Below are 21,892 nucleotides of genomic sequence, written 5' to 3' on the forward strand. Positions count from 1 at the left end.
ATGTAGAGACTGTTATCTAAGAGGTGCTGTTTAAGTGTGATTTACATTCTCATTTTTGCATTCATCTTCCTGTAGTCCCACGTCAGGTTCTGCTGCATTCACAGGTTTGATGGCAGAGTTGTAATTGCAGACCCTGTCTTGCTCTCCTGCGGATCATCCAAGGACAGAGCAGCTGCTTCCAGCTTTAATACCTTACGCACACGTTTCCCTCAAACACCCTTTTGTCCCTCCGAGCTGAACTCCCGCATACACAGCGAGCAAGTTTACCCACAATATCTGTCGCACGGATGGTTGTGCGGATTGTACCCTTTCATAGTGGTCTCATTGTCCCCGCACTGCATTCTGGGGCTCCGTGTGACACCTGCCGCCCAGTTCAGGTAAACGGGAGGCGGTGAATGCCTGCCGCATCCGAGCCACTCAGGTCGGATTTCTGCGCTTTTTTCAAAGGAAGCGACAGCGGGGGTTTCCTCTCTCTCCATCGCTTCTATGCCTGAGGTATTGTTGCATATCGCCTCTCCGGAGCTAAACGGGACAGTGCTATGTGGACTCACCCCAAAAGCAAAACTTGCGAGGTGTACTGCGTCTCCGGGCATGGACACTCAGGCTGCTCCGCTGCACAGGTAAGCCAGCTCCGTGCGCCTTTCTCTGTGCGTAAAATGAAGCAACTTTCTGCTACTTTTTCAAGGTATTCTAACTCTGAAACTATTATGCTTTTTTAACTTCAGGGGAGTTTTTTACAATTAGAAAAGGATTTCTGATAATTAAAACCGAGTCAGCCATTGTTCATGTTATTTGTAAAATCCGTCTCTAGGAGTAGGTGGGTCTCTTTCTCATGAATGTCCATGTCAGGCTGCGCCACTTGATTGAGTACTGACACCGCAGAGCCAGGCCGTGGGAAAGTAGACCCCTCCAGTCAGCGTTGTCTGCTTCCCTGGGGAATCCTGCCAACCCCTTAAATGTTTTAGGAGATCCTTTCAGCTGAAAGATGCTCACCGTTGCTCTCAGTAAATCAGTGTCTGCTCAGCCATATAGTCCAAGTCTCATTGATTTTGGCATCTAGGCTGCATATTCTTTACTGTTCCTCTGCTGTGTGCTCACTTAAAAATAGCAATTAGAAGCAACTTGAGAATAGGCATAAAAAGCTGGTATGATATTTGAATCATGTCCTTGTCTGTGAAAGGGAGAGGGGGAGTTAAAGGAGCCCACTCGGTCACTGAGCCCCCCCACAAAGCCTGAGGACCAGCCGGAGGAGAGAGTGGAGGGGGTGAGAGCTCCAGCCTGTGGCTCCTGGAGGAGATGGATGTTGGGTCTTCTGCCTTTCTTTCCCTTCACTGCTGCCATTGCACTAACTCTCCACTACTTAACATGTGAGTACGGAGCTGCTGTGGTGTTTTTCTTGGGCCTGACCTGTCTTTTAAAATGTATTTATTTGGAGTCGCACAGTGCACCTGCCTCATATCTCTGCCTCTCTTTCCACAGCTCCGCCTTGCTCAGTGTTCTTCCTCGGAGGCAGCGTGGAGTTCCCAAACCTGAGCTTCTCCTCAGAGCTGACTGACTCCACCTCCCCTCAGTTCCGCCTGCAGGCTCAGGCTTTGAACCATTATGTAAGTGTAACGGTGAACTTGTCTGTCACTGCCTCCCCTCTGAATGACACTTAAAAGTGCTGCTTGACCTTCCTGCTCTGGGCTGAAGCTGATCTCGCTGCTCTAACTTTGATATGCTTCACTACAGTGGTGTACCAGTGTTTTTATGCTGCGCTTTCAAAACACAGCCGCCCTCTTTCTCCTCTACTGTCCTCGCATTCTTATTTGTAGGGCTTCTCCTTATCTGCTTCATTCTCCCCTCACCCAGTTTTTTTCTTATTCTGCACACCACTTTCCTCTCTTCTGCCCCTCTCTCTGTCTCTCTCTGGTGGTGTTAAATGTAAAGCTGAAACAGGAGCTGGGCACAGAGTGTGTGCGAGTTCCCGAGACCCCCAGGGACAGGGCCCTTTCAGGGCTGAGGACAAGCCCGGCATTTGTGAGCCTAGTAAGGCCCAGGCAGCAAGAGTGAGAGGAAGAGCAGGCCTTCAATAAAAACATTGTCTGTGTAGCTTTCACACAATCAGCCACTCTGTGTGCCGTACACTACAGAGAGCAGGCGAACCTCTGTTTGATGCCGGGGTTAAGAGGGAGAGACAGGGCAGTAGGGCAAGCCGGGATGACAGAAGGACAGGGAGCTAGACTGAGATATAAGCAGGGGAATTTGGATTTTTTGGAGCGAAATGTCAGGTGTGTGTCTGTAGTGCTTCATGTGTAAATGGTAAATTGATAGGTGGGAATTCCCTGGATGCTGCAACAGCACAGTTTAATAACCCTGTAATAAGCCGTGAGGGTGAGTTAGCGGCCTTGTTAAGTGGTCAGACTATCTTTGTAGCCATCTGTTCATTAAAGAACAGGTGAACTGAAGGCCAGGAGCCCATACCACCCAGGGTCCTACCTCTACACAGCCGGCAGGTAGACGCACAATGGAGCTCTGTGCTGCTCAAAGTCAACATACACACATGCAGAGTCTGACACACACACACAAGAACAATGCTTTTGTTGAACTCGGGCTGCACGTTCAGCCAGGTGTGTTTATGTGTCGCCTAAATGGGGAAAGTGACCTGACTTGCACCTCTGTGATGTCACATTTACAGTGTGTGATTTTACCTCGGTGTGTTTTTTGACCAACAGTTCTCAGAGCTCTATGAGTCCTCCCCGTGGAGCTCTTACTACCTGCGCTCAGGAATTACTGCCTTCAGGTATGTTGCACCAAAACAGAACCTGCTAATATTGATGATAAACTGATTAAACATTTTTATCATGCCTGACAGCACTGAGACATGTGTTCATTGTAAACCTTTTGTGTGACAGTGAAGGAACAGAAGGGCTCAATGTCTTCTACTGGAGTAAATTCTCTGCCCCAGACAATGTTGCCATAGAAATGCAGAGGTCCAGCCCAGAGAGGCTGCAGCGACGACTCCCCGGCAGCAACAAGGTGCAGCGGGACAGCCGCAACGAGCAGCGCTACTTTATGGAGCAAGATGACGACACGCTCCACCTACTGGGTAGAAGCTCTAGCTGTTGTTGGCATTAGCACAGTTTCTGTACTACAAATGCTTAACAGACCATAATATTTCAAATAGAAGCCACTTGGAAAGGCGTAATTGCCAGATTATCCTTAATAATGCTCTTTACATTTATCAGCGTGTACTATATTTGAAGAATGTTTTGACTTATGCTGTGTGTCTTTGCAGGATTGGACCCAGATGACTTTGAAGCAGACGAGAAATCAGACAAAATTAAAAATCCAAATAATGTCCAGAGCGGGAAATGGCAGCTTGGCTTCCAAGGTGAGTAGAATTGTTGTAACTTTGCACAGTAAGACTTTAAAGACCAACTTTCCTGGTCTTATCTTAGATTTTTGGAAAAATATGTCAGTTTACACTACCAGTCAAAAGTTCGGGATCACTTTGAAAAGTCCTTATTTTTGAAAGAAAAGCATTTTTTTTGCAATGAAAATAACATTTTATTAATCAGAAATACAGTCTAGATCTTGTTAATGTGGTAGATGACTAGTCCAGCTGAAAACGGCTGATTTTTAATGGAATATCTCCATAGGGGTACAGAGGAACATTTCCAGCAACCATCACTCCTGTGTTCTAATGCTACATTGTGTTAGCTAATGTGTTGAAAAGCTAATTGATGATTACAAAACTCTTATGCAATTATGTTAGCACATGAATAAAAGTGTGAGTTTTCATGGAAAACATGGAATTGTCTGGGTGACCCCAAACCTTTCAACAGCAGTGGAAATGTATCCCACAGTAGCATGCATACTACTTTATTGTAGCACAAACTTGGTCATGACGTCGCAAAAATATGAGCAGCCAGGGTAAGTCTACTTAAAAAATAAGAAATTCTGACAGTTGTTTTGACATTTTTGAGGATGAAATTCTAGATTCATACATATATGATGGATAACAGTGATATATTTGAGAGCCTGCCAGGCATTAAGAAGACCAGGAAACAACACAGATTACAGGAAATAATGACCAACAGTGAGAAAGTCATTTGTAGAGAGCAAGGTAGATGTATTAGTCAGTGGCTAGCATATGATCACTTTGGCTAACGTTGTGTTGCATCTCAAATATCACACTCAGGGTACCATAACTAACAGAAGCTAATGCGTTAACATGAGCTGGTATCAGCTGCTTTTCGCTTGTCTAACATAAATGGATCATAAGTTTAACAGTGCCACACAAGAGAAACAGAGGTAACGGAGATAATGTAGAAATTTGAAAACATAAAAAAAGAGACTTCAAGTGCAGAGTTTACATTCTAGTCAAGCTGAGTCTGTCAGCATTGCCTCAACCAGAAGCTGCTGCTGATGGTGAACCTGAAGCAGCTCTGTGTGCTTCAGATCTCCAGGAACATAATCCTCCTGTCTAAAATGACGACTGCACATGACTGGATTTTCCATTTAGTCATGCTTCCAAAACTTCACCTGCACAAAACATAATCAGACACCGAAGCCAGCTCTGTTATTCCAAAAAAAATGTAAACTTAATGTCTTGACAAGCTGGAATGGTGGAACGTGGAAAAAGATAGTAATTAACCATGATGTAAAATTATGAAAGCAATGAGATTAGCACAAAAAAAAGGCCACAGCTGCTCAGACTCGCTACCACCTACTCCCCTTTCTGAAGTAATGTGATGTGTTGGGGAAGTGCTTAGCTCCAAACAGCTACTTTGTCATCAGCATTTCTGCTTTTGTGGTGTCATGCGGTGAGTTTCCAAACACGCATTTTTTTTTTACAAATAGTAAGTAGAAATGTGGAGAAAAAAAATCAAGTCTGTCTTGGAGAATCAAAACTTTGTATCAGGATGACTGAAGCAGACAGTTTGACAGTGGCGGCTGATGTCTGTATGGCAGCTTTTGGAGAACCGTGTAGATTAGTTTCATCCTCTGTATTACTTTAGAGTACATTAGAGGTTGTTGCCTGGTCTGTCACATTAAATCTAACAAGACTATTTAAAGTAGACTTAGTTTCATGGATGGCAAATTAAAGGAAAAACCTGAAAAAATGGATGGAGCAACAAAATGTGTATGAAAGTGAATCAAACCTGAACTCAGACAACACGCTAAGCAGCACCACCTTCATCAAAACACTATTTCACTCAGTTTGGCTCCACTTTTTGTTTTTTTCCCCAGTATTTTGATGCTTGCTTGCTTGTGTATGTGCTATAATCTGATCAACACATACTTTTCCATAATTTTTCCTTTCTGTCTTGTGTCCAGCCATGTCTTTTGACCTCTACGCCAAATATGGGAACAACCGTACGCTGAGCCTCGTGAGTCCCAAGAAGCCATACTACCAGTGGCGTCTTCGTGTGCCATCGGGTCACGTGGTTCGACTGGTCGTCCTCACCCTTCATGGCGCCACACCGGGAAGCTGCACCGCCCACAAGCTCTCCGCCTATGACTTCTTACTGCCTTTACAGAACAAGATAATTGCCAGGTAAAGACTTTTATTCATTAGTTTTGTGTAGTCTCATCCGTGCACTTGTAGTAGAAATTACTGGCTGACTTTCCTTTGCAGAAAAAGATCGTTTTTCTTCATCTCTAACCACATCTCCTTGCTGCATGTTTCAGGTGGTGTGGGCTGCCTCTGTCAGGCTCCTCTCCAGTCATGAAGCTGACATCTTCTGGCAACGTGATGCTGGTCACCTTCTCTTTCAGCAGACAGAGGGATGGAGCAATCTTCAAAGCTTACTTCCAGGCCATCCCAAAAGCAGGTGTGAGAGAAAATCATATGCTACTCCATCTCCCAATGCAAAGCTTGTTTACAGTAATATTGTCAGATTAGCATACTATATATACACTGTAAAAAGGTTTCTGACACTTTTAAACTGAATTTGTGGAACGATTTACTGTTATTTTACAGATTGTTTTGGTAAATTACAGATATGTTGTTAAATCACAGAAAAAAGCTAATTTACATGTTGACTGTAAAAAACAAACAAACATAAAAAACATGCCAAAACTGTAACTAACGTCCACTTTAAAAGTCTGTACCTGTAGTGACCTTAAAATGATGCTATTTTTCTTTACTGTGTTTAAATCTGCAAAAAATATCATTATTTTACAGATATTCATTGTTGTTTGAAAGAAAAATTATATGCACACTACCAGTCAAAAGTTTGGACACAGCCTCTCATTCATTGGTTTTTATTTAACTATTTTCTACATTGTAGATTAATACCAAAGACATCAAAACTATAAAAGAATACATATGGAATTATATTGTAAAAAAAAAAGTGGTAGCCTTCAGTATTAATTTATGATGTAGAAAATAATACAAATAAATAAAACGTATTAAATGAAATGTTTCTTTCAAACTGTTATTGTACAGATTTTCCCAGTTTTATTAAATAACAGATAATATCAAGTTTAATCACAGAAGAAAGTATTAATTTACATGTTGAATGTAAAAAGAAATCAAAAATCTGTATTATTACAAATAATTTCTTGTTTTATAACGTGATTGTAAAATGACTCTTTTACTATATTTAAATCAGCTAAAAATATAATTGTTTCACAGATATTTACTGTTATTTTCTCAGTTTTTGAATGTTACAGTATTACATTTTTTATGTTTAATGTTTTTTTGTGGTGTTTAGTTCTTCACTGTTACTCTGTACATTTATCTGTGTCATCATCTCCTCCTGCAGGTTGTGGAGGGTCAATTTCCTCCTGGAACGGCACTATTTCTTCACCCTACTACCCGTCTTATTATCCTCCTAACATAGACTGCACTTGGACGCTACGGGTGAGCTCCATTGTTGCGATCCAGCCTCTAGGGAGTGGCTGGATGTAACAAAAATAACCAGATGTTATTGGTTCAGGTGAAGGGCTTTATTGCTTAGTGGCGAATGGAAGGTAAAAGTGACAATACAGAACACAAAACTGGTGAGTGTTGCTAAATCAAAGAACAGAATAAAACCAAATGAAGGCTAACAGAGTTTGTAAACTATCTAAACCCAAAACAAAGAAACTAAACTCCTTAGCCAAACATAAGTACAACAGCAACACCCACCACCAGTAACAGAAACTAATAGAAAGCATGCAAAAATAAACTGAACAAAACTGGTGCCTCATATTCACACATATAACCACACAGGTCACAAACACACATTGATCACACAGGTACGAAGACTCAAAACTTGAACGTCTTCTTCTCTAAGCCCACCGTGTCTTTAGCACTCGCCACGAGTGTCTACAGACCAAAGCGGTCTGCGGTACCCACAACCCAACCACACGTACCTACAGACCAAAACTCATTAGAATGCAACCAAATGATCACACACAGAGGCACCAGGGTGGACTGGTCACAAATACCAGCCGCACTGACTGACCGCATGGTTGCAGGTATATAGCCTGCAGGTGTAGCAGTGGCCGTGTCTGATTGGTCAGAGGTGGAGGGGAGCTGGAGGGTAGCCCAATCAGGGAGGTCGGAAGGCGGGGAAAACAGGATTGTAGTGCAGGTCCTCAGGTCTGGTGTCATCAGCTGGAATGGCTGGCAGCTGGGGTTCCAGAGACTCTGGAACAACCACAGCTGAACCCACACATGTAATTTTCCCCCGACATAAAGGCCCAACAGAAATCAGACGGCACACCAAGACTGGTGGCCGTAGCATCCATGTTTCTGTACCGTTTGAGTGTGTTAGAAACAGTCGATTAAGAAAAAACAAATAGGAAGCGAGTGTATCATCCCTTTGACATGTTTCCTGTCCACATTCCAGGATCTGAACTCTTTCTTTTCTTGTCTTTGTTTACGTTATCAGGTGCCATTGCCAGGATACCTGATCTCCATGACGATCGTGACGATCGACATTCAGGATTCCTCATCATCGGACGGCTGCGAGAAAGACTGGCTGGACGTTGGAGGGTTGAAGTGAGTTCCAAAACTGAACTGTTTTGCAGCAGGTCACCATTTTATCCTGTTTTGATAATGTTCACTTCTTTTAATTTATAGTCTTTTAAGACATTCTGTGTTTATGTGAAGCCTTCATTTTGTGCTCCTTTCTGTCTAGACTGTGTAATCCGGTGTCAGACAGCAGCAAAAAGCGAGTCTACTCGTCTCCTCTCTCCCTCCACTTCCACTCTGATGAATCTCTCACTCACAAAGGCTTCTACTTGTTATACCGAGCCTTTTCTCCAGAGGGCAGTAAGTAAATTCTGATGCTCTCACTCCACTGTGGCTATTTGTAAGAGCAGAATAAAAAAATAACAGCAGTTTACAGTAGAACATCGAGGCTGATAACAGTTTTGCTCAGATCTGCTGGTCGTTTTTGTTTTATTGAGCTAAATTTTAAAGGACTAGTAGTATGATATCAGGGTAATTTTCCTTTCTGTCTTTCTCCAGCTTGCCCTCGGCAGTTTCGTTGTGGAGACGGTCGCTGTATCCCTCTGAGGAAGGTGTGTGATGGAGTAAAGGACTGCTCGGATGGACGAGACGAAGCCAAATGCTGTAAGTCTGACCACCTATGGGGCTGTACACTATATTTCAACACATTTCAGAGGAACCAAAATGCACAATTTCTCACAAAAACTATATGTAGACCGCTACTTATTCTAGCTCTAAAGTCTCTTAATCCATTTTAGAGTTCATTCTAAAACTTTGCTTTTAGTTTTTACAATTTTTAATGGACAAACTCTTAAATGTTCATCTGATCTGTTGGTTAGGTATGTGTCCTCTAGAGCACAGAGATATTCTAACTCTGGTCTTTTAAATGCTTCCCAGAGTAGAAAGGAGGTGTTCAGTGTTGGCTAGAAGTAGAGAGAATTTAAAAATGTCTTTTATGCGTTGTATGCCATTAATTTAAAAAAGAAACTAAATTGAATTTCTTTCAAATGTCACGAGTGCAGAATTTTTCATTTTTACAGAATGTTGTCAGAGAAACAGGTTATTTTAGGTGAATTTTCAAATTGAGACATACAAAATAATGTGATCTTGATGAAATATCCTGATTTTTAAAGCTTATATTTGGTACGGATGAGTAGTTTGAGGATCATTGGAAAGTTGAAAATGTGACAATTCTCACTGTTTTAATATTTTTTTGGCTCTGATAAATGGTGTAGTTTTGGCAGTTTTAAAAGATATCATGTCTTTCAACCCCACAAGCAGGATTTGCGGTTCAGAGCATTAATGAGCATTTCATTTAGTGTCCTAGGATTTTTCTTTTTTGTCCCCCAATTACATTTTTCTTTAAATGATTCCCAGAATAATACTAGCATCACCTTCCAGAAGAGGTTAGAGCATCTGATTCATTCAGAAGCTTCAAACAAGACTTTAAAACTTTTACATTTAGGCTTTTAATTTTGTGTAGCTGTTAGATGGTTTGATTTAACTTCACAGAATACTGATATTGCACTTATTCATTGCTTTTAGTGACCTTTGTGTTTAGTTTTTGTATTTTACTGTCTTTTTTTATTAATCTTGTTATTTTCATGCTTTTATTCTCTTAATTTTATTGGTGTAAAGCACGCTGAATGGGACTTGCTGTATGAACTGTGATATACAATCATTAATACAATTCTTATGTTGAAATTTTAGAATTGAATCCCTGGATTGCAGTTTTTTTAGCATGACTTGATGTGTGTGTTTGTGTCACGTAGCCTCCTGCAGGCCGGGTGAAGTGCTGTGTGGGAACGGTCAGTGCAAACCTCAGAGCAGCCAGTGTTTCAGTCAGAACATCTGTCCAGACAGCAGCGAAGAGGGAACCTGTGGTGAGTCGACCTGCTGCTGCTGTACAGACACGTGCATGTACTGGGCTTGTTTTTAATGTGTTTTGTTTGCTGCTGTGGTTTTTAGGAGGTAAATGCTACCACGTTTGCCCTAACAAGGTGTGTTTGCCGAAGTCTTCAGTGTGTGATGGAGTCATTGACTGCAAAGACCGCAGTGACGAACTCAACTGCACCAGAGCATGTGAGCATTCATGACGTCAGCATTACTAATGTCCCTACCCGTTTGAAAAGTATTGTTGGGACCGTTCACTTTAAATCCTGTGAATTACTCCTGTAATCTTATCACTGATGGCTCATTTTTCATTGCAATATAAAATCCTGCAGCTCTATGGAAACAGCACAGCATGGCTAGAAGTAGAGAGAACTTAGGCATGTTTTTGTGCTGCTATAAATTATATCAAGAAGAAAAAAAATTAAAGTTGAATTTTTACATTTGTTTTAATATACAAAATTTGCTAAAAACTGAGTTAATGTACATTTTTCCAACTCCTCACAGGCTTTACAAAAATTGGACACAAAAATTATGACTCTACATCTAATGGATGTTTATTGCCTACATTTTTCATTTGTTTGCGTACTTGGCCCCCTGTCTTCTGTGTGTAAATACAGCCTGCAGTTCAGCCTAAAAAGTTTGAATTTTTCTCATGTAACTGCAGGTTACTACTGAATCACCAATGATTTGGAGCACATGATTTTTTTTTGTGCAGATGGTTTCATTTTGACTCGTAGAACAAAGTAATTCTGATGAAATATCCGTATTTTTAGATTTAATTAAGTTTTCTGATGCAATGGCAAGTCACGAATGAGTAGTTGAATGACTGTCGGAAAATTAAAAAAAAACAATGATTCTCTTTGTTTTTACAGTTTCTAGCTACTAAATTCTGTGATTTGGACATTTTTTTAAAGATGACATGCTTTTTCAAACCATGTGTTCAGAAGGTTAGTGTGTATTTTATTAAGCATCTTTGGATTCTTTTTTTCAATTATGTTTTTTTATTCTCTTTAGATCTCAAAGGCTGCTCCTCATCCTCGTATAAATGTGCCAATGGAAAGTGTGTAAGTAAAGTGAACCCTGAGTGTGACGGAGTTAAAGACTGCTATGATGGCTCCGATGAGCTGCGCTGTGGTGAGTCTTCAGCCACCAACTCTCGTTAGTCTGTGCTGGACTAAACCCTGGAAGAAAGGTCCCCTCATGTTCCTCCTCTGTCTCCCAGGCTGTGGCACCAGGCCCAGGAAGCGGACTAAGATCGTGGGAGGGTCTGACGCCGTGGCGGGGTCGTGGCCCTGGCAGGTCAGCCTGCAGATGGATCGCTACGGCCACGTCTGCGGAGCCACACTGGTCTCCAACCGCTGGCTCATCTCCGCAGCCCACTGTTTCCAGGACTCAGACGCCATCAAGTACGAAAGACGCCAACAAGCTCACCTTGATGAATTCATGTGTGTGTGTGCTGTATTCATGCGCGGTGTGTCTGCAGATACTCGGACGCTCGTGCGTGGCGGGCGTACATGGGGATGCGTGTGATGACCACGGGGACCAACGGAGCCGCCACCAGACTGATCCGTCGCATCCTCCTCCACCCGCAGTACGACCAGTTCACCTCAGACTACGACATCGCCCTCCTCGAGATGAGCGCGCCCGTTTTCTTCAATGACCTTGTGCAGCCCGTGTGCGTCCCTGCGTCCTCACACGCTTTCACCACAGGGACGAGCTGCTACGTCACAGGCTGGGGGGTTCTCATGGAGGACGGTAAGCACATGGAAGATTCACAGTTTGTATTTTTACAGCCTGGGCTACAGTCTGCCTTCACTTTGAGCGCAACATGTTGTCTTTTTTCGTCGGCTGCAGGTGAACTGGCGACTCGCTTGCAAGAGGCCTCAGTGAAGATCATAAACAGAAACGCCTGCAACAAGCTCTATGACGACGCCGTCACTCCCAGGATGCTGTGTGCCGGGAACCTGCAGGGAGGTGTGGACGCCTGCCAGGTGAGTGTATGTGGCGGTGTATTCTATGGAAAAATAGTTGATACACTCACTCCCGTGGTTGTTGAGAAATGTTAAAATTGACCTTTTAGTCATAACCACAAAATGCGTAGCTGATTTGTTTTATATCAGCTATGCATTCTACGCATTCTTGCAGCTTTCTTGATGCATTTGCTGTTTTTGCCACGTCTTAGAATTCCTGTTCAACCCACGAAAGAGGCTGTTTTGCCTAGCTGTTTTGCTAATTATGCTCTATTTCTTTAGCCTTCTCAGTGGATTCTGAAGGTCCAGCTATGCAGCAAAGGAGAATTTCAACAACAAATGAAATTATGGTGGCAGCAAATTAGAAAATGAGGTACAGGGTGACACAAAACGGCAACTTTTTAACAATCCAATAAAACCAAGAGTGATGGAAGAAAAATATTTTATTCATAGTCATTAAAACCTTAAAACATGCCATTTAGCTAACTACATTATCCTGTATGTCAGGAAGAAAAATATCACAAGTACATTTAATCAAGCATCCATAGGGAATACTACACACATTTATTAATCTAATAAACAAATTCCCAAAGTAAATGTAACTTACCAAAGTAGTTGTTATGTAGTTTTACTCAGACTGTTGTATTGAACCTTTCACACTCATTTTCAATGTTCTGACAGTTTCGTGTCTGAATGAGCACCCTGGGAACTTTTCTGTAGAACCTGTGATGACAACCCTACTAGGACGGACATCTTCACACCTTGCTCCACTACTTTTAACATTAACAGACACACACAACTGGTGTACCTCGAATTGTGTGAAGGGAAGGCTTTTTACACATTTCAGTACTGATATTTCTCCAAAAACATCACAGAACAAAGGACACAGTGTGATAAAATCACAACCATCTTTCTCATTCACTTTCCTCTACAATTTAAAATCTAATACTAAATCTTCTTCTTTTCCTTTCGGCTTTTCCCTTCAGGGGTCGCCACAGCGAATCAATTGCCTCCATCTAACCCTGTCTGCTGCATTCTCTTCTCTCACACCAACCACCTTCATGTCCTCTTTAACCACATCCATAAACCTCCTCTAATCAATACTAAATGAAATGTGTAATTAAGACAGATTGTAACAGATGAGATGATTATTCCGACTTCCTCCCACGGTCCAAAAACACGTTGAGGTAAAGTGGTGATTCTAAATTGTCCATAGGTGTGAATCTGAATGTGCTTGTTTGTCTCTGTGAAGCTCTGTGATAGACACCCCCCCCCAATGAGGACTAAACAGTAATGGATGGATGGACCATTAATTATGCTCTTAATCCACAACATACAAATAACAGAGCTGCTTCTTATTAAGGTCTCGCCATCTAAAAGTTGACCACTGTGTGTGTCCTCAGGGTGACTCAGGAGGTCCGTTGGTGTGTCTGGAGCGCGGCCGGCGGTGGTTCCTGGCCGGGATCGTGAGCTGGGGTGAAGGCTGTGCCAGGCAGAACCGCCCCGGCGTCTACACACAGGTGGTCAAGTTCACTGACTGGATCCATCAGCAGACCAAAGGACAGGTGTGATTCAACATCACACTCACATGAACAAAGTGACTTGACACACAGGACGAAGCTTTGAGGTCTGACGTGTGTCTTCAGATTGTTGTCTTGACTTCATGACAACGTGTACGTTGAGTTTTTTGGGAATGAATCCAAGACAACGGGCCAGCGGGGGCAACATGGCAGCTCCAAACCATCCAGCTTCCTTACAATCTGCAAACAGCGGCTGTGTTGAAATAAACACAAAAAAAATCACTTAATTATTAAATTAACTTGACTAAAGTTTCTCCAAATAAATATTAGGATTCGGTTGAAATGCAAAATTACAAAAGACACTGTTGCATAAAGACACAGTTACTGTTTGGGTCTTGATGTCTGCACACATGTAGACTGAACTGTGAGTTACTAGCAGAAATGTGTTGGATACAATAAGCTGAAACATACTTAGCAATTACTGTTTTATGTCTGTATAAAGAGTAAGAAAATGGAAAGCCAGGTTGTTACAAATACCACCAATATATTGGTACACAAAGATTTGACTGATCGCCAACCTATTTGTATTTCCTCTTTGTTTTAGTTTTCCCTTTATATTTGGTGAAACTTGCTTATAGCAGGAATTGTCACAGGTGAATCTGATCTTCATTCAGTTACAAAAAGCGACTCCTGGACACCGTCTAACTTGCAAACATAAATTTATTAAAGCAGCATTTTGGTACTAGACCTGGCAAATAGTCTTCTTATAGCAAAAAAGGCAAATAACCCTCCGAACCTCAAAACCATTGGAACCATTGTGGTTCCAATGGGAAATAACAAAATATACCACTAAAATCCCTTTATTCTGCTCTCATTAAAAATGTGTCAAAAATACATCATTTTCACTAAAGAGATGCTGTAAAAATTAAAATAATTCTGCACTCCTCGGTGCAGCTGTGAGGCCATCAGTGACTTGGCTACAACTAACAGTCCTGTGACAAAAATTCAGGGACTTTTCAGCTGAACTGCAGGCTACGTTTCTACAGGAGAGGGAGAAGACAAATTAAAAATGTTAATGTAGTTATACTATGTAGAGACAACTTTTTTCAAGTATCTGTACCACCTGTGTGCACTCAGACAATGTTGTACATGTTGATTCCAGATTTTCAGTTTTTATAAATATAAGTGAAGCACTTGAACTTTTTTAAAGGATTTATGGCATTTCTAACTTTCTTATAATGCACAAAAGACATTTTTGAGGTCGTTCTACTTCTAGCTATGGTTGTGCTGTTTCCATAGAGGTGCTAGACTTTGTATTGCAGGAAAAAGCGAGTAAGAATGGCAAGAAATGCCCAGAAAGTGCTTGGGGTTCAGAGGGTTAAACTGGTCTGCTTTCAGGAAGGAAAAAAAAGCAAAGAGACTTGTCACGTATTTGGTCTTTCAGCTCCTGTTGTGTTCTGTCAGAATCGATCTAGATTGCTTTCTGCCGTAACAAATCTTGGCACTTATACAAACAATAACAGGTCATGCATGGATACAGAGCAGGGATGTGGTGCAGTCAGTTCCCTTCTTTATGAAAATATCCCAGGTGTTCATGTTCAAAATAAAATCATGACTAAAGCCATCAGGTGGGGCTTCTACTGCAACCACACATGTAAGCTGTAGTATCCCCAAACAGACTTTAATGCTAAGGCCAGTAGCAGCTTTAAATTACGGACTTCGGGCTTCAGAACAGATCTGATGTGGACCATTTGCCAGATTATCTCGTGCATGTAAATGTAGCCAATTACTTCCCGTTTTCGCTAATGTTTCTGCTCCCATTGTTCAGTGCAGAGATAAACCGCATGTGGTGCTGCTTGCCAACACAGATTCAATCGGTCTTTTTATTGAATGTGGAAAGAGTTCTCTCCCAGAAAAAGTACATGTTCTCGCCCTCGTCTACATCCGTCTGTGTACTGTATACTCAAGTGTGTTGATAACTCGCTTCATGAGTTCAAGAGTTGTTTCTGTACTGTATGTGCATTTGTATATCATGTTTATCCGAGTCATAGCCTTATGCTCAATATATTCTGGAACTGTAGAGAGGTGAACAGTCCCTCGATAGGAGGTGCTTTTCAGTTTTACTGTGATTTAATTTATCTTTATGGTGCCTGCTTTGTGCTTAATGTTCCATGAAAATGGTGAAGCCACAGTGTAGTTGATGCCGGTGTGGGAGGAAAATAATCAGATACTTAGGAGAGACTATTGCCAATCTTTTCCAAGTGCACACTTGGGCTTTTTTTTTAACTCTTCTTCCCTTCTCATTCAGCTCACATCACCGCCCAGTGGCCAGTGTGTCCCATCACCTCTTTTATTGTATCTCCTGAAGGAATGATCACTTCCTTGCACCTTACACCCAAAGAATTAAGAACACTGCAGTTTGCATCGTTGTTAAATAATGTCAGATTATTTGCCTTTATATTAAAGACACCATTATCAGAGCTGCACCTTTTCTGTTTCTTTTTTTTCTGAAAGTAACAGTTTTTTTTTTCTTACTATTAACGTCCAACACTGAAATGTGCAAAATTTGGTATTTCATCTCTATCACAACTTAAACTTGGAGCTGGAAAATCGTGTCTGTCTGCTGCTTCGGTTGTAATTGATATTAGTTTTGGAGAGCATTTTTGGGCATGCTCTTGCACGAACATTTTTTTTCTTTCTTTCCAGTTTAATAAACGGTTCACCCCGGTGCCTACGTGCTGATCATCTCGTCTTATCTTCTAGAGTACAAGTGGACAAGATGTGCGCAAAGAGCGGACGTGTGTCACGTTCTTTGGTAGCGCGTAATTATTTTTCCATTAATGCACAGGAACTGTAGTTAGTTAGAAAGTGGTGAATCAACTTGACACGTAAGAAAGTCTTTAGTAATTAGAGCTATTTTGGGTACTTGAACGTTTTCTCACCATCACCTCACTGGCACTGGAAAGGGGACCGCTTTTACGCGCCTTGGGTGTGTCCGTGGACGTAACGGAAGCTCGCTATCCGGTGGCAGTGCTGTGGGAACAGTATAAATCCGCGCGACTATCGAAAGGGATGGGGAAAAGTTGCTCTGGAGTTCAAGCGTGGTGTCCTGTTGCGTGATCTCCCTCAGCCAGCCTCAGGAAACCAGCGCGTCCACACTCGCTGACCATCAGCCCAGAGCGCAACAGTCCACTGCGCCGCGCTGAGTTTGCGGTCCGTTCTGGAGGGAGAAAAGGAACAACATCAGGAATAAATCTTCTTTCATGTTTCACATTTGAAAGCCGCTTGCTGCATCGGAGTCCCCAAACATGATGAATTTTATTCTCATCTGTCTACTATGTGGATTGTATGGTGTTCTTGGAAAAGGTGAGTTTACTTTTTGTCTGTAAAGATTCAGTCACTCAGTTTGTTGATGCTGAGTTTACGCACACTCATATGTTTTTTATAGGCTAATTTTTACACAGTGCAACAAGTTTTTAATTTAGTTGAGACCTTAAAGTGGAGACAACGAAAATGGGGAGTTTTACGCACGACTTTTGGTATGTATGAATTTATGGTTTCACAAACTTGAGGGTAATATAGCCCCTTTGAAAAAGAATTTTCCTCAATAAATACACAAAATAAAAAGGCGCAACACCCCTTGTTTTTGTGGCAGTCTGTGTTGGAGCACCCCAGCTTTGACTGTGCCTCTGAAGCCGCTCAGTTTGGAAACCTCAATTGGCGCAGTGTGCGTCAAGGGAGATAAGCGCAGTGCAGCGGGAGTCTTGTTTGGATAACGGGGACCTCTGTGGTCCGGCTCCTTGTGCGCTTGGCCCCTGCTGAATGGACACATGCAGGGCGTTATTTCCTGAGACTGATGAGTTTGTCAAATGGAAGTTCTGATATAAATGAACGAAGGGTCACGACCAAGCGAAGGAAAATATCCAGTGAGCAGGAACCGGGAGTAATCTGTGCTTATTACTCAAAACAGTCGGCAGGTTGCTCCTGAGCTCTGGGATGTTATTAAAAGTCATTTAAGGGGTGAAAAGCTGATGTTTCTTTACCCTGCAAAATCAAATTACGCGCAAATATTAACACTCAGTTGGGAACTTGATATGTGGAAGATATTTTTTTGTTTCTATCAGTTAACAGTGTCCCTTTATTAGGTGTAACTTTTAACTCTTTAATATGTGCGTGCTTTAAGAATCTCAAATCAAATTGTTTTCTGTTTATAAAAAAATCAAACAACGCAGTTTTTTCTTCGAAATCAAATTGAAGTAGGCAAGATTTCAGAAAACACGATTTGTACATACAGTTATCCCCAGTGGTCGCAGAAAAAAATAATCTACAAATAATTTCAGGCAATCCAAATTATTAATAAAAAATGTTATGATCATGAGTCAGGAATAATTGGATGTTTAGAAAGACATACATCATATATTTATAAATGTTTTTCATATTGGACATCTTATATAGATCTGATTTTGTACATATTCCATTATTAAAATGTTTTAATTTTTATTATTAGGTTAAATAAAGTCTATAGTAAGTCACTTATAACTTGATTACATTAAACTGCATAAAACTGATTGTGTAGATTGATTATCGAGAGTGATTTCATCTTTATGATGTTGGGTGCTGTAATTTGAATTTTAGCACAAAAACGTCGCAAAAAGCACCCTTATTCATTTTTTTAACATAATTTTGTATGAATATGTGTGTTTCTCTCCTTTAACTGTGGCACCTAAGATGCTTTTCTGTTTCTGGTGTTTGTTTCAGATGTCTAGATGAGTCAGATCAAAGAAATTTTCTCCTCTAAAGGGCCAGGGTGAAAACCTGCCACACTAATTCCATATAACGGCCATTTTTCTTTTGTTGTAGTTTGGATTGTGAGGCTCTGAACCCAAAAAAAAACCCTGTGAACTTTCCCTTTAACTTAGTGAAGTAGCAGGAAAATGGTGCCAACGAGACATTTAAGCAGCTTGTTGAAAAGGCCCAGGGATTCTCGACTTCCCCTCCGTCTTCCCTTCCATGTGTGTGTTTGTTGCCTCCTCACACTCTGTGAAACCCAAGGAAATAGTAAAGGAAGTGCTAGCAGAGTGAGTAATACGAGATCTGCTCAATGGGGCATCCACTGGGAACAATGATGCTGACAATGAAAGGTAATAACGGATTTAAGTGATACATTTGCTAACTGCCTAACCAGTTATTTAAGAGCACTCGGAGCGGTTGTGTGCTGACCTGCTTGTTGTACTCTCTGTGAGGAGCAGTCAGAGTGAAGGATGGACTTCCCTGAATGATGTTTCCGCTGTTGTTGAGAGGAAGGAAGGGCGGACAGACAACAGTCTTTATCTCTCATTAATAAACCTCAGCGATGAAGTGGAGAAATGCCTTTATTTGATAAACAAGAGGGACACTGCTTACGCATTTCCACTGGAGTTGTCGAGTGGTCCGAGCGAGGAGATGTGAGGAGGGTCACAGATACGGTGGCCTGGATGGAGGACGTGCTGTGGAGGTGGGAATCACCAAGTGTGGTTCTGCAGTCAGTCCGGTTTGGTCCGGTTTGTCATTGGCATACCTTAAAGGAAGTCTCAAAAGTATTTCTGGGCTGTTAAGTGTTTTGTCTTCCAGGATTTCCTCTAAAAGTCGTGTCCACACTTAGAGATCGAGCCGTTTGTCAAATCACCTGAATCAAACATAAGTTCCAGGATATCTCCGCCACTTTGCCGTCCAAAACTATCCTAATTCTTCTAGGTTGAGTGTGACCTCTGACCTTTCTGCAGAGGTCCATGTGTTGATGAATGGATCCTTGCATGCTGCACATTTTTAGCCCCAATCAGGCTCTTTTTGTCCTTTCCATCCTCACTTCTCTCCAACCTCTGCAGATAAAGATCAGAAGGGGAAGTTCAGCGTTCCTCTCCTGGATGTGAAAACTCCGCATCTGGTCCTGAATGTCAACCAGACTCTGCTGATCAGCTGCAGGTGAGTTTCAGGTGGATGTGAACCAGAAAAACTCCGATGGTGTGGTGGCTTCATTTCAGGGTCAGTGAGATTTTCAGGCCTGTAAAGTGATGTTCACAAATCATTCCAACCTTTGTAGATTTAAATCAACATTTGTTAAAGTGTAAAATAAGTAAATGTGAGAAAATCCGACTTGTGCGGAAGATATTTGGTTGAATCTGACTTGTGGCGGTCCTGTTAGATTCAGGTGCAAAGACAAAATTCTCTAGTTTTCTGCTTTATATCTGTTGGTGTCCACAAGAGCACTTATTTTTCTCCATGCTCAATTTTTCCTACAAATGCAAATCTTTTCTACATGTTTACAAACTGCAATTTCACATGCAGATTTGTTTTACAGGTTTACAAAGGTTGATTTACATCTACACACTGGAATTATTTGTGAACATCACTTTGCAAGCTCAGTTACAGAAACTCAAACGTCTCAAATTACTGTTTTTGTTTTTATTGTTTCTTCTTGGTTAAATCACATTTTTTCTATTAACTTTAAGATAACGTTTAAAGAGAGGTTGGTTTAATAAAAGAGCAATTGCTACCTCTGTCTAAGCTTTAATATCTCAAAATAAATAATAAAAAAGGTTGTCAAAGTCACCATCAAGATACTTAAACCAAAATAAACTGTCACTTGGGATACTTGGCCTTTTGTAAATGCAGTTTATTAATTTTAAAAAGCTCCAATTCAACTTAGACATAATAGTTTTCTGTCAATCTTTTCTCTCCTTTTCTTCTTGTAGCTTGACAAAATGGACAACTTTCTCCTTTAATCTTTAAATACCATGTGATACTTGGTATTAATAGTGGTTAATCACTTATTTTCCTTTGTTTTTCCAGAAAAAGAAGTTCTAGCTACTGTTTTTCCCTGTCATTAGTTTTTATTTTTTGAGTTTTATATTAAAAAATCTCACAAAATTAAACAGCTGCTCATTGCTCTCTTTTTTTACCTGCTAATAATAGTAGGTCATCAGTTCCTTTCCTCTCTTTTTTGGGGGGAAATTACAAAAAAACATTTGAACAGTTCAAGTTTTTAATCTTTTGAGTTTCACATAAAAATTCTAACAAAATCAAACAAGAAACTAACAGAAGAAGGTGCATTTTCTTGTGGATCTCCTTGCATTTTTGTACCTCTGAAGAGCTTCCATCCTTCCACCCACACAGCTCAATATGGTGAAACAATCATGAGATAAAGGGATGCCGTTCCTGTGATGTAAACTGAATGTTCTCTAACTGTTGACCAGGGGTCGCTGGCAGCTGTCATGGGCGTTCCCAGCAGGGTTGGCCAGAGATCAGGTGGAAGTGGAGGAATCTTGCTGTGGGAGGACAAGCCAGCAGTACTGCAGCCGTCTGAGAGTCCCCCACAGCCAGACCCAACACACCGGCCTGTTCCGCTGCCGGTACCAACACAGAACCCAGAAACAGACATCCATCTACGTTTATGTTACAGGTAAGACACTGCTGCTGAGGTCTAAGTGACACTCTGGGGTTTTTTTTTTTTCCTGCTGTCTTTTACTCGCCGGCCCACTCACTGTGAAGCCCCTCACTCCTTCACCCCGCTGTGCTCATTGTTCCTATCCTCAGGTTAAACAGGATGTGGTGGGTGCTAAATACAGACCAATGCCAGAGAACCAATTATATCTAAACACTGTTTGTCCCAGCAGCACATCCTTCTAGATGTCTCTGGCACAGAGTCACCCTCCTCCTCCCCTGCCTCTCCTTTCTCATCCCAGGCCTACCTCCCCTGCCGTCTATATATAAATCCTTTTTTACTTTCGTTTACGTGCTACCTCGAGGCCAGGAATAGCCCAGCTGCTGAAAGGCTCAGGCCCGGGCAGAGTTTCCCAGGGCATCAGCCTTATCTGCTCTGCTCAGCCTTGCTTGAAGCATCCTGTGCTTGGGGGAGGAGGGGAAGGGCCCGAAGGGGGTGTGCTGGGAGGGGATGTCGCTGTGTCTCTACAAGGTGGCGGCAGGGAGGTGTGGGGAAGTGTGTGTGTGTGTGTGAGGAGCTGAGAGGGATAAGATGAAGGCCGGTGGTTCAGTGGTATCCAGGGGCAGAGGAGGCTCGATGTCTGCTCCTCCCCGTCCTGCTCAGTCTGAGCTGTGAGGCACCGAGCTGGGCTGGAGGCCAGGGTTACAGGGCAGACTGCTGTTTGGCCAACAGGACCGTCGGGGGCCATCAATCGCTCAGGTCACCATGTCCATTAAGCGTCAGACTTGGCCTGCAGCTCTACTGCCTGCCTCCCTCCCCGAGTCCTCTATTAGGAATCAAAGCAAGAGAAGGAAGCCTTCAGTCTACTAGTCCTTGGGGTACTTTTGTTCGAATGTTCAGAGATTTGCTTTCCTTGAATAACACCCTATGGTAACAAACAATACAGAGAGCAACACCCACACCTTTGAATGGCACAGAACCATTACAGTAAGAGAAAGCACAGAGGAACCGTTTGATTGCTTCTAAACAATCTGTGTTTATTGTTGACTGCAGGCAGTCATTTGCTGAATGGGTTTTCAGTGAATGGGTGTGGAGGATAGTGTATGTTTAGGAGTGTGTGTCTGTTTGTTTCTGTTTGTTTGTTGTTGAGATTGATACT

At 41.9% G+C, this 21,892-nt stretch overlaps 2 protein-coding genes across 7 annotated transcripts in view; both read left to right on the forward strand.

The window, feature by feature from the left end:
• Positions 1-71: 71 nt before the first annotated feature.
• LOC110951861 (suppressor of tumorigenicity 14 protein homolog) lies at positions 72-15,793 on the forward strand. Of its 3 annotated transcripts, XR_007938188.1 has the most exons (20): positions 72-620; positions 1,181-1,367; positions 1,480-1,604; positions 2,715-2,782; positions 2,895-3,088; positions 3,278-3,373; positions 5,323-5,542; positions 5,677-5,819; positions 6,756-6,853; positions 7,869-7,978; positions 8,118-8,251; positions 8,450-8,554; positions 9,703-9,813; positions 9,899-10,012; positions 10,838-10,957; positions 11,046-11,229; positions 11,307-11,578; positions 11,678-11,814; positions 12,076-12,980; positions 13,197-13,310. XR_007938188.1 is itself a non-coding variant. In XM_051940013.1 (19 exons), the coding sequence occupies exons 1-19, from the start codon at positions 540-542 to the stop codon at positions 12,163-12,165; spliced, it is 2,589 nt and encodes an 862-aa protein (XP_051795973.1). In that variant the 5' UTR covers positions 72-539; the 3' UTR covers positions 12,166-13,310. The 3 variants fall into 3 exon arrangements, 2 of the variants coding, with proteins under 2 accessions (XP_051795973.1, XP_022050813.2); XM_051940013.1 differs by having other exon boundaries at positions 12,076-13,310; XM_022195121.2 differs by lacking the exon at positions 12,076-12,980 and having other exon boundaries at positions 76-620; positions 13,197-15,793.
• A 568-nt stretch (positions 15,794-16,361) lies between these two features.
• Positions 16,362-21,892, forward strand: part of flt1 (fms related receptor tyrosine kinase 1) — a 36,904-nt gene continuing 31,373 nt past the window's right edge. The window contains exons 1-3 of one of the 4 annotated variants that reach the window (XM_022195111.2): positions 16,362-16,679; positions 19,178-19,274; positions 20,546-20,751. In XM_022195111.2, coding sequence (XP_022050803.2) covers positions 16,622-16,679; positions 19,178-19,274; positions 20,546-20,751 — 361 coding nt within the window. In that variant the 5' untranslated portion in view covers positions 16,362-16,621. Of the gene's footprint in view, positions 16,680-19,177; positions 19,275-20,545; positions 20,752-21,892 lie in introns of those variants that run through there. The other 3 variants (XM_022195112.2, XM_022195114.2, XM_022195113.2) reach the window with 3 other exon arrangements.

Source organism: Acanthochromis polyacanthus, chromosome 20 (assembly GCF_021347895.1).
Source record: "Acanthochromis polyacanthus isolate Apoly-LR-REF ecotype Palm Island chromosome 20, KAUST_Apoly_ChrSc, whole genome shotgun sequence".
In the NCBI taxonomy this organism is placed as follows: domain Eukaryota; kingdom Metazoa; phylum Chordata; class Actinopteri; family Pomacentridae; genus Acanthochromis; species Acanthochromis polyacanthus.

Excerpts from the sequence above, each read along its gene's own strand:
- LOC110951861 (XM_022195121.2), top strand. The coding sequence starts at position 540 with ATGTGGACTCACCCCAAAAGCAAAACTTGCGAGGTGTACTGCGTCTCC. Across the intron at positions 2,783-2,894 it reads TCAGGAATTACTGCCTTCAG|TGAAGGAACAGAAGGGCTCA; the intron begins GTATGTTGCACC and ends TTTGTGTGACAG. Across the intron at positions 5,820-6,755 it reads CCAGGCCATCCCAAAAGCAG|GTTGTGGAGGGTCAATTTCC; the intron begins GTGTGAGAGAAA and ends CTCCTCCTGCAG.